At 38.7% G+C, this 18,264-nt stretch overlaps 2 protein-coding genes across 8 annotated transcripts in view; one reads left to right on the top strand and one right to left on the bottom strand.

Moving 5' to 3' along the window:
* SMC4 (structural maintenance of chromosomes 4) overlaps positions 1-17,426 on the top strand; it is a 94,810-nt gene extending 77,384 nt beyond the window's left edge. For 3 of the 5 annotated variants that reach the window (XM_084638687.1, XM_084638689.1, XM_084638688.1), the window contains exons 16-24: positions 4-156; positions 312-438; positions 6,248-6,437; positions 7,603-7,747; positions 9,233-9,406; positions 11,196-11,378; positions 14,646-14,878; positions 15,606-15,789; positions 16,914-17,424. In XM_084638687.1, coding sequence (XP_084494813.1) covers positions 4-156; positions 312-438; positions 6,248-6,437; positions 7,603-7,747; positions 9,233-9,406; positions 11,196-11,378; positions 14,646-14,878; positions 15,606-15,789; positions 16,914-17,090 — 1,566 coding nt within the window. In that variant the 3' untranslated portion in view covers positions 17,091-17,424. Of the gene's footprint in view, positions 1-3; positions 157-311; positions 439-6,247; positions 6,438-7,602; positions 7,748-9,232; positions 9,407-11,195; positions 11,379-14,645; positions 14,879-15,605; positions 15,790-16,913 lie in introns of all 5 variants that reach the window. The other 2 variants (XM_084638691.1, XM_084638690.1) reach the window with 2 other exon arrangements.
* Positions 7,758-18,264, bottom strand: part of TRIM59 (tripartite motif containing 59) — a 56,814-nt gene continuing 46,307 nt past the window's right edge. Inside the window, exons 2-3 of one of the 3 annotated variants that reach the window (XR_014712937.1) lie at positions 11,398-11,663; positions 7,758-8,763 (exon numbers count right to left, since the gene is read on the bottom strand). The gene's annotated coding sequence lies outside the window, so the exon portion shown is untranslated. Of the gene's footprint in view, positions 8,764-10,230; positions 11,171-11,397; positions 11,664-18,264 lie in introns of those variants that run through there. The other 2 variants (XR_014712939.1, XR_014712938.1) reach the window with 2 other exon arrangements.

The following is an 18,264-nucleotide window of genomic DNA, read 5'->3' as shown; positions in this document are numbered from 1 at the left end:
TAGGCCAATAAAATGGAATCTCAGCTGCAAAAGGATTCCATAAAAGCAATGCAGTATCAAGAAGAGAAAGTGCAACTTGAAGAAGCCATAATAAAATTGCGTCTGTGTGTCCAGGAAATGAGAAACACTTTAGAAAAGTATACTGCGAGTATCCAGGTGAATGTTTATTTCTGAGAGGTGCCAAGTATCTCCATAGTTAATGCTGAAAGTAGATTGCCATTATGTTAACTTTGACAGCTCTTACACTCCTTGCTAACATGAAAAAATCTGTCATTCTTAGTACAGTATTCTAACAGTCTTCTATTTTGTAGAGTTTATCAGAACAAGAAGTTCACTTGAAAGTCCAGGTTAAAGAACTTGAGGCTAATGTAATTGCTGCTGCTCCTGACAAGAACAAACAGAAACAGCTAGAAAAAACCCTTAATACTTTCAAAAAAGGTATGTTTTATTTTAGTTCTAGATATAAATTATAGCAATGTCCACTTATCAATCACGATTGGTGTGAATTTTATAACTTGTTTTGTTCAGATTGACCAATGATATTGAAGGAACAGAAATGGACACAATGTAGAGCCAAGCACAAAGGTTTATTACGCACAGCTCATTGAGTGGAGAGACGCGATGGGGTGGGTGTCCGGAGCCTCTGGATAGGTTCTAGCAGCAAGACAAGCATAATAAGCCAATGGTCTAAAAGATTACATAATGGCTCCCGGTTGACCAACAGGTACATTCCTGGAGATGTAAAGCAAAGAAGCAGTAATTACTATTTAACAATAACAACTGTTTATAGTTTTACCCTTGCATTTCTGTGCACTAGGATTGGCATACATCTGTGAGGGGAGAATGTCATAACTCATGTCAATCATGTGAAGCCTCTCCCTGAACTCTGTTTGGCATCTGAGGGGTATTGTACCATTATCTTCTTCCTGCACCAGGGAGTTAACCTTGAGGCCCTTCTCTGCACTGTGTGTGTCTGTAACTTGCGATAAGGACACCCAATTACGGCCCACCATCTAGAGTTATGCTGACTCCGCTCATTGACTTGAAACACACAAGTTTGTCTGTCTACCCCAGCTTTCTTTTAGCCATATATTGTTCTTTGTTAGCTAGCCCTCATGGCCCAGACCAAGCTGTGGACTCTGGGCCTATATGAATAGTTCTTAACAGAAACTGTAGTTAAGATCTTACATACACTTTAATGGATTTTAGCCCTTCAATATAAAAAAAACTTTGAGGCACGTTCTCTTCTTCCAGTGCTGTTTTACAGGAATACTTTTAGGTAAAGTCCTTTTCTTACTGTTACTTTCATTTGTTCATTTTCACATGTAATTTAGGATCTTTACCACAAAAACTGCACTGAAGGTAACTTATTTAAATGGTTGAAACATAATTTGTGTCGTATTTTTACTGATATTTCTTAATAATGTTGAGGTTTGTTAATCCAAAAATTAATATGAAAAAGTCAGATCTGTGTTTTGTTGTTTTTACTTTAATTCAGCTGCATTACACTTTATATGATGATGTGCACACCATCGCAAGCAATTCAGATCATAGTTTTCGGCAAGCAAACTATGCCTAAACCCTGGACAATAGTAACTCAAAAAGTTAGAAGAATTATGGTTTTATACAGAACTTGATAAACAATTGCCTTAAACACAATCACTGGACTTTATTCTTTGTTTTTTGTATAGTCCTATTCGCTATAAAATGCATAGAAATCATATAGTTTTGCTATTTATGAAGAAATGTGTATCTTAAAATACAGGAATCTTTCATCGCCTTCATTTTTCCAATTGAAGAAACAAAACAGTAAGCATAATTATTTTTGTGTAATTTTTTGTTTTTTGGTATAAAATAAGGCGTATGTGTTAACAATTTGACAGTTCTTTTAATATTTTTTCTTTCATGACACTGCCTTCACAGAACCGTACTATAGGAGACACCTGCCTGTCCAGATGGCCACAGTACTTTTTTTGAGCGGTACTGGTAGCAAGGGAGCATACGCACATTTTTGTATCCATATATTCTACTGAGGGACGATAGAAGAACCCCACCTCTAACCATCCCTCAGTTCTTTTTCTTCTGCCAATTGGTGTAGACATGAAAACTTGCCTCTTCTCCATTGCACAGAGTGACTAGCTTGTTTTTCTTCTAAGTAGCTAATAAAAGTTTGTTACAAAATTAGGCTAAGATTTTCCAAAAAATTGATACCCTAAAATTAGCCTCCTAAGTAGGCACTTAAATAAGAGGTCTGATTTTTTTTCAAAGGTGCTTAATAACTTAGAGCTCCCATTGAAATTGAAGTGAAAACTGTTCTGGAGATTCTCTCAGGTCAGAGGCCTTGAACCAGTATGCAATATTGGACTTTTTCTTTAAAACTACAAAATTGTGATTAGCAACAGCTAAGATTTATCTGGCTGCTGTCTCATCATATTACACTGTTTTGAAAGAGATCTTGATATTTATTTGTCCATCCTTTGTGAAGAGTTCTTTAAAGATCTTACAAATCTATACCCTTCTGCTCATGAACTGATTGGTCCCCAACATCTGAATTTGTTTCTGAATAGGCTTACAAAAGAGCCCTTTCAGTCTGAGCTCCTCTTGACCTGCTGCTTACAAACAAGGAAGAATTGGTAGGGGAGTAAAAGTGGGTGGCAACCTAGGCAGCAGTGACTATGAAATGGTTGAGTTCAGGATCCTGACAAAAGGAAGAAATGAGTATAGCAAAATACAGACCTTGGACTTCAGAAAAGCAAACAGACTCCCTTAGGGACCTGATGGGCAGGATCCCCTGAGAGGCTAATATGAGGGGAAAAGGAGTCCAGGAGAGCTGACTGTATTTTAAAGAAGCCTTATTGAGGGAGCAGGAACAAACCATCTTGATGTGCAGAAAGAATAGCAAATATGGCAGGTGACCAGCTTAGTTTAACAGTGAAATCTTCAGTGAGCTTAAACTCAAAAAGGAAGCTTACAAGAAGTGGAAATTTGGACAGATTAGGGAGGAGTATAAAAATATTGCTTGAGCATGCAGGGGTGTAATCAGGAAGGCCGAGGCACAATTGGAGTTGCTGCTAGCAAGGGATGTGAAGGGTAACAAGAAGGGTTTCTAGAGGTATGTTAGCAACAAGAAGGTGGTCAGGGAAAGTGTGGGACCCTTACTGAATGGGAGAGGTAACATAGTGACAGATGATGTGGAGAAAGCTGAAGTACTCAATGCTTTTTTTGCCTCAGTCTTCACAGACAAGGTCGGCTCCCAGACTACTGCCCTGGGCAACACAGTATGGGGAGGAAGTGAGCAGCCCTCATTGGTGAAAGAACAGGTTAAGGACTATGTAGAAAAGCTGGACATGCACAAGTCCATGGGTCCAGATCTAATGTATCCAAGGGTGCTGAGGGAGTTGGCTGATGTGATTGCAGAACCATTATCTTTGAAACTTCATGGCGATTGGGGGAGGTCCCAGATGACTGGAAAAAGGCAAATATAGTGTCCGTATTTTAAAAAGGGAAGAAAGAGAACCTGGGGAACTACAGACCGGTCAGCCTCACTTCAGTCCCCGGCAGAATCATGGAGCAGGTCCTCAAGGAATCCATTTTGAAGCACTTGGAGGAGAGGAAGGTGATCAGGATTCACCAAGGGCAAGTCATGCCTGACCAACCTGATTGCCTTCTATGATGAGATAACTGGCTCTGTGGATATGGGGAAAGCGGTGGATGTGATATATCTTGACTTTAGCAAAGGTTTTGATATGGTCTCCCACAGTATTCTTGCCAGCAAGTTAAAGTAGTATGGATTGGATGAATGGACTATAAGGTGGATAGAAAGCTGGCTAGATTGTCAGGCTCAAAGGGTAGTGATCAACGGTTCAATGTCTAGTTGGCAGCTGGTATCAAGTGGAGTGCCCCAGGGGCTGGTCTTGGGGCCGGTTTTGTTCAACATCCTTATTAATGATCTGGATGATGAGTGAATTGTACCCTCAGCAAGTTTGCAGATGACACTAAGCTGGGGGGAGAGGTAGATACGCTGGAGGGTAGGGATAGGTTCCAGAGTGACCTAGACTAATTGGAGGATTGGGCCAAAAGAAATCTGAGGTTCAACAAGGACAAGTGCAGAGTCCTGCACTTAGGAAGGAAGAATCCAATGCACCGCTACAGGCTGGGGACCGACTAAGCAGCAGAAAAGGACCTGGGGATTACTGTGGACAAGAAGCTGGATATGAGTCAGCAGTGTGCCCTTGTCGCCAAGAAGGCCAATGGCATATTGAGCTATATTAGTAGGAGCATTGCCAGCAGATCAAGGGAAGTGATTATTCCCCTCTATTTGGTGCTGGTGAGGCCACACCTGGAGTATTGTGTCCAGTTTTGGTCCCCCCACTACAGAAGGGATTTAGACAAATCGGAGAGTCCAGTGGAGGGCAACGAAAATGATTAGAGGGCAGGAGCACATGACTTACGAGGAGAGGCTGAGGGGACTTGGGTTATTTAGTGAGCAGAAAAGAGTGAGGGGGGATTTGATAGCAGTCTTCAATACCTGAAGGGGAGTTCCAAGGAGGTTGGCGCTAGGCTGTTCTTAGTGGTCACAGATGGCAGAACAAGAAGCAATGGACTCAAGTTGCAGTGGAGGTCTAGGTTGGATATTAGGAAATGCTGTTTCACTAGGAGGGTGATGAAGTACTGGAATGGGTTACCTTGGAAGGTGGTGGAACCTCCATCCTTAGAGGTTTTTAAGGCCCGGCTTGACAAAGCCCTGGTGGGGATGATTTAGATGGTGTTGGTCCTGCTTTGAGCAGGGGATTGGACAAGATGACCTCCTGAGGTCTCTTCCAACCCTAATATTCTATGATTCTGTAGGATCTTGCTCTCTTATCACTTCCTACACAGTCTGTTTCTTAGCCATTACTTTGGATAGGGGAGTCTTGTAGTTGGATGCACTACTGGCAGATTTTTTTTTTTTTTTATAAGAGCAAAGCTGACCCTGGGCCTGGCCCCACATTTGTAACAAAGATGGTTTCTGATTTTTATTTCAATCACTGTCTCCATCAGTATCTTTACAAAGCCACAATCATCCTGGGGAAAGTGGGGTTACACACCTGGATAGTAAGAGAGCTTTTGGCTACTGCTTCGAGTTGTTGAAACTCTTAACAGATTATCATTGTGACCTCTGGAGAAATCTAAGGGGCAGCCAGCTTGGCCAAAGGATATCTAATTGGTTGAGGCTTTGTATTTAATCCTGCTAGAAGAGCTAGTTGATTTAGAAGAGTGGTTAGCTATCCTGGCAAGCAGAGCTGCAGAAGCTTAGAATTAGGCCAGGGTATGATGCATAACCAGAGGAGTTAGGGGAAGGAGGGTCAGTGCTATAGTTTCTATAAGTTTGAATGGAAGTCAAGGGTGGAGTTCTGTATAGAAATTATTGATGCCAGAAGGAGCTGGTGATCTTTCTTGGCTGAAAATTAGGTTGGTAGTCTGATAAGAGCCCTAAAGCTGGCTATGGACTCTGGGCACATGGAAGAGCTGATGGTAAAAGTGGAAAGGCTTAGGAGATGTACCATTTCTTTCATCTGAGTTCAACTCCTTTTTGATAGGGGCTGTATTTTTATTAAAAACTCTTCATATTTTTGGACATAGATGGCTTTTTATTCCACACACAATTCTGTGGCATCGAAATATGGTCTGCTGCTGATCAAAAAAGTTTAAATATATGAAAAACTACTGAATAAGCGTTAATTATTAGTTCTTTCAGTGCTAGCCTCTTCCAAACTTTGACAGTCAAATGAATGCAGAAAATAATACTTACAATATTGTCTGGAAGGTTATCAACAAGGGTTTTATGTAGCCACATAATGGAGCCAAGGACAGTGATGCAGTAATGGATCGTGGCTAGGTCTACGCTAGAAACTTTTGCCAGTATGGTAATATCTGCTAGAGGTGTGACCTTTTATGACATTTCTACAGGGGCATAAGTGTTTTTGGCTTATTTAGAGTATTTTGTTCAGGGAACTGGTATAAGCCATACTGGCAAAAGCACTTTTTTGACTATATAACCGATGTATACATGAGGATGGCTTGCTTGTATAGGTATATCAGCAAACCTTCTCTAATTTAGATCTAGCATGTTTGTTTTAGCACTGAAAATAATAGTTCTGTGAACTGATTGAAACTTCTTCAGTTCTGTTAAAGATATTAAACTGCTAGCTATTAAAAATTTTCATTTTTGTTTAACCATATCATTCACAAACTTTTGTATTGACAGATTATGAGAGTGTTGCTGAAAAGGCTAGTAAAGTGGAAAGTGAAGTTAAAAGATTACATAATCTCATAATTGAGATCAATAATCATAAACTTAAAGCTCAGCAAGACAAACTTGATAAGATAAATAAGGAAATAGATGAATGTGCTTCTGCTATTACTAAAGCCCAGGTGGCAATCAAGACTGCAGACAGGTAAACACTTTTATGTGCTCAAGTTAAAACACATCAGCACTGATACTGTAGAGATATAATGCTTTTATCTTGGTCACTTCATAAACATGAATCCCTTGTTCATAAGGTTTGTCAGCTTAGGGTCATGTCCACCTTCTCTTTCTTTTATGGTTAGAGGGAAGGAAGTTGAGAGGGACACACACTTTCTCTCTTCTAACATGGGGCTGATTGTGATAGGGTAGTGGTTCTCACTCTTTTCTCTAACAAATAGGTTAGTAGTATACTCATGTTATAGAAAAAAAACCTGAGGTGTAGAGATTAAGTGAACTGCCTGTGCTGTGGCCTCACAGGTGAATCATTTTTAGTGTCAATTAGAAGCAAATTCTCTGCTTCCCAGTCTAGTGTTTAGTTTATGGCAAAGATTTTAATGTCTTCAGTGGGAATACAAAAATAGCCTTCCAACTGGAGCTGAGTTTTATAAATTCTTCACCAGCTTTTTTAATTTATATTAATTGATGGTAATTCACCATTTCAGTAGATGTGACTAGTGTCATTGGTGCCTGCAGCACACGCACTAACCAACAGGTCCTCGACTAAAACCTCTTTGAATTCAAAATATTAATGTCTCCCAGTTGTAGTCCTCATACCAAACATGGCTGCCTCACAAGAAAAAACAAATATAACTTTTGTACATTGTTACGCCAATGACCTTTTCATTATCTGATCCAAATGGCAACCTCCGTTGTTTTTCTATAATCATTTGTCCATAATGAACGAATGTACAACATTTTAAGATACGAGTTCAAAATGGCACTTGAACAACTGAAATCTGAAAAGACTGATCTCTCCCAGAAAAAACTGGGGATATGTTGTATACTCAGCAGTCTATAACAAATGCATACATCAAATGTCAAGACTCTAACTGAGTGAGAACACAAATTAAGTAATCCTATTACAAGCATCTGTTGTAGGTATGGATTCAGGAAGGAAGACCCCATTTAGTGTAGTATTTCCCAGGGATAAAAACTGGAGTGTAAATAATAAAGTAAGCCTTACCTGTTGATTACATATACTGGAGCACATATATTTTCTCTGTAAACTAGACTAATTGTGCTTTCCAGACTTCTAAATGTTTACCATATTTGTATGTTAATATGCAAACATCTTAAATACCTACTTTATTCAGAAATTTGAAAAAATCAGAAGAATCTGTTCTTCGCACTGAGAAGGAAATTGGAGATAATGAAAAGGAAATGAAAGATCTAACAGAAGAGTTAACAACATTGGAAGAGAAAGCTACTGAAGTTATGAATAACTGCAAACAAGCTGAAGTAGGTGTAATATTGGTTCTTTGTGCTTCATCCAAAAGGATGTACTTCACAGGACTAAACTTTCTACAGGCAGAGGTTATGGATAAGGAGGCTTGTAATCTTATCAGATTTTTGTGACAAGCCGACTTTCGCTAAGTGCTAGTGAATTTTCTTAGCCATTGGCATCTAAGGTCTAGGCATAACAAAACCAAAAGGGGTTGCAAGTTTAGCAAGAAGCATATTCATGAAAAGGATATCTAAGCCTCAAATTTGGTCAAATTAAAAAATATTTGGGTAACGTCTCTTATCTTATAAAAAGTCTTCCACTCTTCCTACCCTCCAAAAATCCAGTCAAGGATAAAATAAGAGAGGACGGTCTTTTTAGAGGCCTACAGTGCCTTGTGCTCTTTACTGCAGAACCAACACAAAAGCAGATGTTAAATATTTTGCCCTACTGAACCAGTTTTCAGGCAGGTTTTAAATTTAGAATTTTTTATCTCTGAGCTACCTTGATCTATTCTTCTGAGGTTAACCAACAAAATTTACAAGAATTCTGATCTGAGGTGCTTAAAGCAGAATTCTTCGTTTCAAATTGCACCTAAAAACTGAGCGGGCTGCCTTAATGGGAGAAAACACATGCAGACAAGAAATCAAGATGGGGAAATAGTGCTCTTTGTTTGTTTAAGGGTAACCAAGAAGCCAAGGCCTGTCTGTTATACAATAATATGGCTATGCAAATAGCATAATTCTTCTCTTTCAAGTTTCTGCTTAAATTGGCAAAAATGATGCTGTCTTATCTTCCCTATTCTTTTTTCCGAGAGAGGAGGGGAGGCATTCAGTGGCAGAAGTTGGGGAGTGTTGCAGTGCAGTCACCTACCTTAGCTGAACATCATCCACAGGTCATGTGAGAGCAAGTACCAGGCATCCTGGGTGGTTGATGTTCCCAGGAGTAAGACAGCTTCTATGACACCATCACAACCTACTGGAACTGACTATCTTCCAAAGCATACTCTTAACAGAATTAATATAATCCAGCTCTGCAAATTCAAACACAGATTTCAAGACATACTTTCATGGAATGGTTTGTTCAGATTCAGAAGCTAGTTTAAAACAAATGCTAGCAAAAATGTTTCTTCGGTGTATATACAGATTTTAACTGGTACTTATTTAAAAATACGGAGACTATAATAGAAACTTTTTAAAATTATAAAACTGGAAATACAAACCTTTCCCAAACAACTAACTGAACTTCACCATCACATTTTTTGGTTTCAGAGTAGCAGCCGCATTAATCTGTATTCGCAAAAAGAAAAGGAGTACTTGTGGCACCTTAGAGACTAACAAATTTATTTGAACATAAACTTTCGTGAGCTACAGTGGAAAAACTGAATGCATCTGATGAAGTGAGCTGTAGCTCACGAAGGCTTATGCTCAAATAAATTTGTTAGTCTCTAAGGTGCCACAAGTACTCCTTTTCTTTTTACATTTTTTGGTGTTTCTGCTTAGGAGTCATTACCAGAGGTTCAGGAGGAGCATCGCAATTTACTTCAAGAGATGAAAGCAATTCAAGAAGATGAACATGCTCTTCAAAAAGAGGCTCTTAATATTAGACTTAAAATTGAACAAATAGACAGTCATATTGGTGAGCATCAATCAAAGATTAAATATTGGCAAAGAGAGGTAAGATATTTAATACTTAATATTTTATTTTGGTTTCATATTTTGAACTGTAAACCATGAGCGATTAATCTCAGTGTGGTGACAATTTGTCTCCTGATAAATGGGTGAATGTAACCAAAAGTATTTTTAAAAATGACTTTTAAAAGGCCTTTGGTATAGAGAATATTTTCTTGAAATGTGATGGCTCTGAAAAGCAACTATAAAAATGGCACCTTCCTTTTCAACCAACCTGCTCCTTCTGTGAATTCATTTTTATCTTTGAGAGAGCCAGCATAACATCTCTACCTTTCTTTTCCACGCTTTCTTTTATTTATGAACAATTTTTGTCAGCTATAATTGACTTAGCACCTGTCCAGAAACTATCAAGAGTTATGATCAAAAGATACCTGGACTAGGAACTCCAGTCCAGTTTCTATGCCCTGGCACCCTACTTTGGTGCAAGTTGATTAAGGTGTGGCTCACGTTCCTTGAAGCCATTGAGCCCATGCAATGGACAAAAGAAGAAGAGTTTTGATTCCAAATACTTCCTGGTAGGTCAAAGTTAAGGGTTCCTACTCATCCTAAAACTCAGGGACCTAAATCAATACACGGTCAAAGAAAAAACTCAAGATGGTCACCTTGAGAGCCATTATGTCTCTTCTGGAGGCAAGGCAACTGCCTATGCATGCTACACCTGGTAGATGCTTATGGGCAGATAGGGATGCTTCCCAGACACTGAAATAACACTGATATTCATTGTATGGGAATAAAACTACCAATTTCCTTCTTGAGGTGATAATCTGCTTCACATTTTCATGAAATATTTATTGGTAGTCTTGGCTTACCTGCATAGGTTGAACATGCACTTACTCCCTTATATGAATAATAGGCTGGTTGATGCATATGTCCATCTGTTCAGAGAAATAGATAGCATTCAAATCTAAGGCCTGTCTGAACCTAAAAGTTACACTGATTGAAGTAAAATTCTTTTAAATAGAATTAGTAAAACCAGACCAAATCCCTGTGTGGCTATACTGTTTACATCTGTCTTAGATTATAGTAGTTTAACTTGGTCAATTACCAAGTGAAGCTTAATCAATATAAGATAACTGTAACCAGATTTAAGTGCGCCCACATAGGGACTTGTTCTGGTTTCACTATTTCATCTGATTGATACCTACTTAAGACAGTTTTATTTAAATCAGTGCAACTTTTGTGTTTAGACAAGGCGTTATTTACAGTCTAGCTTTTAAAGTTACTTTTGGGGACAGCAGAATGCAAAAATAATTTCTCTTTTCCCTTACAAAGGTGAATATTTTTCTAAGGCTTCATTCCCCAGTTAGGACTAGCTGCTTCTCACTCCCCTGGGAACTGATTGGAATGTTCTATGTAGAATGTTCTGAGTAGTGTATGACCACTAGTAATCAGGGTGACTTGCATATTTACCCACTACTGCTGCCTGTAGAGACTCCAAAACCTTAAGACACATTTGTGAGAATCCTGCATGAATGTTTTGAGAAGCAGAATTATAAGGTAAAAGACTGCATTTGTTGACCTTCGGTGCATATTGTAGAGACTGTTTTCCCAACACTGAATAGAGTAGGTTGAATGGGGACCAAAAATGGGTTGAAATGGGAAAGACATAATTGTTAGTTTCAGAGGGCTATGTGGGTACTGATCCAGTGGATTTAACCTGATTTTTTTAAAAATTGGTATATTTAGTATTAAAAGCTATTTTCAAGGTTTATTTGACAACTAGTACTGTGAAGCATACACGTGATATTCAGTAACTGTCTAAACTGAATTCTAGATATCAAAAATATCACTGCATCCCATAGAAGATCAACTAGGTGAAGAGCTTTCAGTGCTAAATCAAGAGGAACTTGAAGCAATTAAAGATCCAGACATTCTAACTAATCAAATAGCTCTTTTAGAAGCCCAGTGTCATGAAATGAAACCAAACCTTGGTGCCATTGCAGAATATAATAAAAAGGTAAGGCTTTGTTATTTACCATTAGTATCACATTAGGCTTAATCTCTTTACATTGCTTTACCACCATCCCCAGCTGGTAGCTAACTTCTTGTATAGCTTTAGTTCATTTGGCATTGCTTGAATCAGTCAATGTGTAATATTCTGGTCACTGCTGTTGGAATACATGGTCACCCAACTAATCAGGCATTTTTCTTCGAGTAATTTTCCACATGTTCCTCCAGGATCCCTCTTCCCAAAGAGGTAGTATAGACCAACATAGCCAGGGCAATTAGTGTAGCCTCAGACCTTAAAAAGACAGAAGAAAAGTGATGAGGAACAACAGCCACAAGGGGAAGAACTACTGGCACCCTGCTCTCCTCATCCTCCCATGATGAGACAATTAACCCCATCTATGCCTGCCTCAGTGGATAACTTTAAGGCATTCCAGGACCTCAAATGCATGGCAGAGACACTGGATATTCCACGACAAGTGGTTCAGGAGAAGTCCCGCAAGCTCCTGGATATCTTGCATCCCTTCCTCGTTTTGCACACTTGCTATGCAAAATAAAATGAAATTCTGTTGGAGCCTTTAAAGAACCTGTGGCATGTGTTAACATCAATACTGGCCACATCCAGGCAATTTGACAAAAAGGTCCTTTCCAAGGGATTTAAATACTCTCATTTTCAATGAGTGTGTCATCTTGGCTCCAGTCCTCTGGGATCTCCAGGAAGGTCCAAACTACAACTGAGGACTTTCACTTGAGGGTAGTGAACTTTTTTTAATTCAAAATGGATGAGGTCCTCCACTTGTTAAAGAATACCAGGTCATGGTATTCCATGAATGTGGATTCATAGGGTTTGTATGTTCTAGCACCATGAAAGAAGGAAGCAAGACAACAGTCTTCTTTCAGGCGGCATCCCTCTGCCTTTTACTAGTACCAACCCATGAGGATGTTGGAGCTCCCAAGAAGGAAGCAGGTTCTAGTGAAGACAACTCAAAGCCTCTTCCTCGGCCCCTGAACAGTCTGGATATTCAGCCAGGATCATCACCCTCCCTCCCCATTGGCCGCTCCCTTTTTTTATTTTCAGGTAGCCTAGATCACTTCAGACCAGTATGTCCTAAAAATTGTAAATGCCATATTCTATCTAATTCCAGTTCCTTCATATCCACTGACCTTTCTTTCAAACCCCATTGTCTTTTTTCACAAGATACAGCTGAACCTTTTTTACAAACTGGAAGCAGTAGAGGTACACTAAAAATTCCCATTACTTTCTCATCCCAAAGAAAGGGGGTTGGTATCTTAACAAATTCATCCATCATTTCAAGTTCAGGATGGTGACTCGGGCTTCCATAATTCCTTTGTTAGAGCTTCAGACTGGCTCTGGGCTCTCTACCTCCAAGGGAGTTACTGTCACATCCATTCATCTGAAACATCCCAGGTTCCTAGGAAGAAGGCCTCACTGCTGGTACAGAGTCTTGTCCTTTGGTCTTTCAACAGCACCAAGGGTGTAACAGTTTTGGCAGATCATCTGAGACGACAAAGGATCCAGTTCTACCCTTACCTCAGTGAGTAGCTGATTCTAAGTAGATCTACTGTGACAAACTCAACTCAAATAACTTTAGAGCTGTTTGCCATCTTGGGCCTCAAAGCCAAAAAGAGAGAAACCCACATTTATTCCAACTCAAAGCATAGATTTCATAGGAACACTGTTAGATTCCAGGTCATTGAAAGCTTACCTCCAATGAGAGAAATTCCAAACTACAATGAACATAAGTCAACGTAAAGCTTACCCAAAGGCACCACTGAGAACGTCCCTCAGACTCTTGGGAGACACTGCCCCATGCATCTACTTGACACAGTTCACCTGTGCTGTGTGCAAGGGTGGCTAAAATCAGTGTATTAACCCAGCAGCTACCACATGGACATGATCTTTACAGTCCTTCAAGAAGTCATCTCCTTATTAAACTAGTGGAAAGATCTTCTTCAGGTGTAGAACAGAACATCCCCTCTGCAACTGTGTCTTGATAATAGAGTGTCACTCAGGGATGGGGAGCTCATCTAGATCACCTTCAAACTTGACGCCTTGGTCCCCTCTGGAAGCTAATTCCCATGTAAACATCCTATGGCTTAAAGCTACCTGGCTGGCATACCTCAACACGAATCCACAATCCAAATGTTGACAGAAAATACTACAGCTGTGCATTATTTCAGTTTTCATAATCAGACCACAGACGGTCTCCACTGTGTCAGGCGGCCACTCAACTCTGGAATTTGCATCCTGAATCGAATGCCACCAGTGACTCTACCTTCCCAGCCTTGAGAACATCTTGCATACCAACTCAGCAAGCAGTTCTCAGATAACCACAAGTGGTCAGTCAAAGGCACAGTTCTACAGAACATCTTTTACAAGTTGGAGTTGCCCAGCAAGACGTGTTTTGTCACTGATCACAACAAGATGACATTTTCTTCGAGAGGTGGTACATTCCTAGGTTCACTGACATAGCCACCTATCTCATCCTTTAGACACTGGGATTGCTGTATGTAGGCATGACACAGAATGATTTTATTAGGATACCCACAGCATGGACCAGACAGTTTGGTTCTGATGAACCTCTCAGTACAGTCCCCCCAGCATCCCCAGTGCAATCACTTTGTTGGCCCTCCCCAATAGTCTCTCAGAAAAACTGTGAGATCCTACACCTGGACCCAGCTTCCTTACGTTCAACAGCCTGAATGCTGGCTAGATTGCTTCACCTGAAAGAAGCTGTTCAGCTGAAATTCAGAACATTATGTCTCAAAGCATGAAAGCCTCATCTAGCCCCATAAAAGCTTGTTCCGCCAGAGCTCAAAAAGCTGCTGCTGTCAATTTGAAAAAATCCTTATTTTTTAATTTGTAGGACAGCTATATGGAATTTGGTCCATACTTTTACAAAACACTACCACTAGGCATAGACTCCCAGATTGGATGCTCATTTTGGTTTGACTGTCCTGTAGTCATTGCTTAAGTTGGACACTTAGTACCAAACTCGAAGTAAAAAGACTACTTGTTTTCCACCAAGAATAGAATCTATTTGGATATTCACTCAAAAAAGCTTACTTCCCTTTCAATAAATGTGCTCTCCATGTGGATTCCATGACCCTCCCTTCTTTTTAAGGTGATAATGTATGTGGTTATCTGCTACTAATAGTAAAAATTGCTCTTTCAAAAAGTAGAAGTAACTTGGTCTTAAATTAAATTTAAGTAAAGGAACAACTTCATTTGTTTCCATTTTTTTTTCTCTTGCAGGAAGAACTGTATTTGAAGCGTGTGGCAGAGTTGGATGAAATTACCAATGAGAGAGACAACTTTAGACAGGCTTATGAAGACCTTAGAAAACAAAGGCTTAATGAGTTTATGGCAGGATTTAATGTAATAACCAATAAACTAAAGGAAAATTACCAAATGCTTACCTTGGGAGGAGATGCTGAATTAGAGCTTGTAGACAGTCTGGATCCTTTCTCTGAAGGAATCATGTTCAGGTTTGTCAAACATTTGGTCATACTGAAACTGTTTTTAATAATGTTAATTTCTTAACCTGATTTTTATGGTTTAAATATTAATTGAACAGCTCTAAAACATGAACTAAAGAAGCAGAAAAGTTATTCTGAACCAACCACAGTCATCATTTCTTTTATGGATATTAATGGAAGGATAATAAGGAAAGACATATTTTACTGCACTGTTTCAGAGTTAAACAGAATAGATGAACTCCAGGGGGAGGGAACAAATGTAATGTAGCTTGTATGGAGAAGTCACTCCTTCTGTCAAGAAAAAATAATTGTAAAGTGACACCAGCAGTTCTGAAGCTTCAACATGGAACATTAATCTGTAAGGAATTCATAATTTCCAACACAGACAGAGTTAAATTATTTGGTTTATGGGAAATTCTGTCCATTTTAGTAATGGTCTACACATAAGATTGTGTGTGGCTGGTTTTGAAGAACTTAAGTGAATATTATGGGTTCTGCCCCATGTGTCATAAATTGATTCTGATTGTAGATCCATTCCATATTAAGTGTAAAGAGCACTTCTGAAAGGTAAGTATTCAAGTGCTTTTAAATATTATGATTTCTATAAGGGACATTTTAAAGCTTAAGACAATATGAGTATTACTTATTGAGGCATGAAGATGTTTTCATATCATAAACTAATTTCTACACTAATAAATGTGAATGGAATTAATTTATAAACTCTTAATTGTTTCAGTGTACGGCCACCAAAGAAAAGCTGGAAGAAGATATTTAATCTATCAGGAGGAGAGAAGACTCTTAGTTCACTAGCATTAGTTTTTGCACTTCATCATTATAAGCCAACTCCCCTTTACTTCATGGATGAGATTGATGCAGCCCTTGACTTTAAAAATGTATCAATTGTAGCATTTTATATATATGTAAGTACTTCTCTGTAGAATAACTACACTACAGTATTTACCAGAATAGTTTCCTCCCTCCCAGAAATTATCAATGCTCTTCTATAGCAATTCTGGCTGCAATGTCAAATTTTAACGGTTGTGAAATATGATCTTCACTGTAGACCTCATCTATTTATGGTTAGATTTTCCAGACCTGGGCATCCAATAGCTCCCTTTTAGGCACTTAAATAAGTGGAGGGATTTTCATAAGTGGTGCTCAGCATATAGCAGCTCCCATTGTTCTCAATTCTGGGTGCTGAGCTCTTCTGAAAATCAGGCCCCTAACTTTTAGGGGGTTAGGGCTTTTTAGTGGTTTGATTGGCTGTTCGGGAAGAGAAAGCAACTATTATATTATACTGTTGTTGTTGTTTTTATTCTTCCTCAAATGTCAGGCAATAAAGTATTTTAAAATACAAGTAACGGAATATCTAACTTTAGATGATTATTCATTATCACTTTTTATCTTGCATTCCATGTTGCATAAAACCAGCATCCCTAAATGGTTTGTCTTCTGATAACAGAAGGCTAGTTCCTTCTCACTGTACTCAGTAGAGGAAAATAGAATCAATCTTCTCTGCTTTTGTGTAAATTTTAAAGCAATCCCGGTCTTAAGAATTCTGATAGTTTGGTAGTTTACCTTGTTGCATTGTAAGTAAGCCCTGTGGAAATAAAAAAAAAGCAAAAGAACTGTAACTATAGTAGTCTGCATGAGTACTGCATTTGATAATTTAGGCTTTGATCCTGCAAATGACTTATGCAGGAGTATAGTTTTACTCACATAAATTGACTTCAGTGGAATCACTCATGTGAGTGAAATAACACCTATGCAAAAGTATTTGCAGGATTGGGCCTTGATCATTAGAATTAGGATTATACTATTGCAAGCACCAAACTACTGAGGCCCACAGATTTTCTGGACAATCAGTACCTGAGAATCTGTTTTTCCTGAACAGTAATGCATATTAAAAGGAGGGTCCTTTTCTAATGTACAGCTGTTCTAAATCCAAGGTTTCCAAGTTGCTTTAATGACTACAAACTTCACATAAGAGCATAGTTTTTTAAAATATTGTGAACTAATATGAAATGATTTATTTCTTTTCCAGGAGCAAACAAAAAATGCACAGTTTATCATCATCTCTCTGCGAAATAACATGTTTGAAATTGCAGATAGATTAATTGGAATTTATAAGACTCACAATACAACAAAAAGTGTTGCAACAAACCCAAAAGTTATTGCTTCTAAAGGACTTGCTGAACTTGGTTCTGTCGGATGCTGCTGAATGTGTAAAATCTTCTGTTCTTAAGAAAGTAAAATCTTATTACTAATATGTATTTTCATTGTATTTCTGCTGCTCATCTGTAGTCTATTAGCTTGATTTTGTTTTGTGATTCATCATAGTTCCATAAAGTTTTGTAAATATCCTAGCTTTCATTATTTGAGCTTCTTAGCGCTTCTGCAAATCTGGGCTTACTAATAATTTTCTGTTGATTGGCTACACTTAATTTTTGTAGATATCTTAATTTATATCATTTTGAGCATAACAGAACTGTTTCCAAAAGTATATATCTAGTTGCATTTTAATTCCGTAGGCCATATATCAATGTTTGGGTTCTACCTGTAGATTTTTAAACAGCTTTTTACTGAGTATTTTATTAAAATAAAAGTTAACTAACTCAAGTTCTTGTTGAATGCAACTATCATGTTCAGAGATGTCTGTGTCCTATTGATGGAAGTGTGGTGTACACAGTTCCCATGATTAAGAAAAGAATGTGCTTATTTAAACACTAAATGTCTGTATTACAGTAAGGATTTGGTGCCCCATTGTAATGGTGCTGTACAAACTTAAAATAAGAGCTACTGCCCCCAAAGACATTGCAATATAAATATGGACAAGATGTGACAGCTGCAGGTAGAACACTGAGGCGGATATCCATTTGGGGGGAAGAAAAGGTAAGGAAAACAGTAGTGATAGTTGTAGAACACGTTTCATATATTTGATATGTGTACAGTTTAGAGGCTTCAGGTTAATGAATCACTAATTACCCATTATAATTAGGCAATGCACTCGGGTACAGGCATATATTAAGAAAGGAACAGGGTAGTCAGTTGTGCAGATTTGATTTGGGGAGGGTGTTCCATGCATATGGGAGAGCAGGAGATAGAGGCTGCTATCATAGGGGGAGAGGGACAGATAAGAATGGGGGGAGCTGAGTTTAAGTACCTTAAAGGTAATATTCATCTGCAGCAAGGGAAATTTAGGTTAGATATTATAAAGTTTTTTGTAACAGTAGTTAAGCTCTGGAACAGACTTCCAAAGGAGGCTGTGGAATCCTCATCATTGGAGGTTTCAAAATAGATTGGACAAACACCTGTCAGAGAGAGTCTAGGTTTACTTGGTCCTGCTTCAGTGCAGAGGCTAGGCTTGATGACTTCTTGAGGTACCTTCTAACCCT

The sequence above is a fragment of the Lepidochelys olivacea genome (genome assembly GCF_965140295.1).
Source record: "Lepidochelys olivacea isolate rLepOli2 genome assembly, chromosome: 9".
In the NCBI taxonomy this organism is placed as follows: domain Eukaryota; kingdom Metazoa; phylum Chordata; order Testudines; family Cheloniidae; genus Lepidochelys; species Lepidochelys olivacea.
Note: the sequence above shows the minus strand (reverse complement) of the source record. Positions and strands in the feature narration are given on the sequence as shown.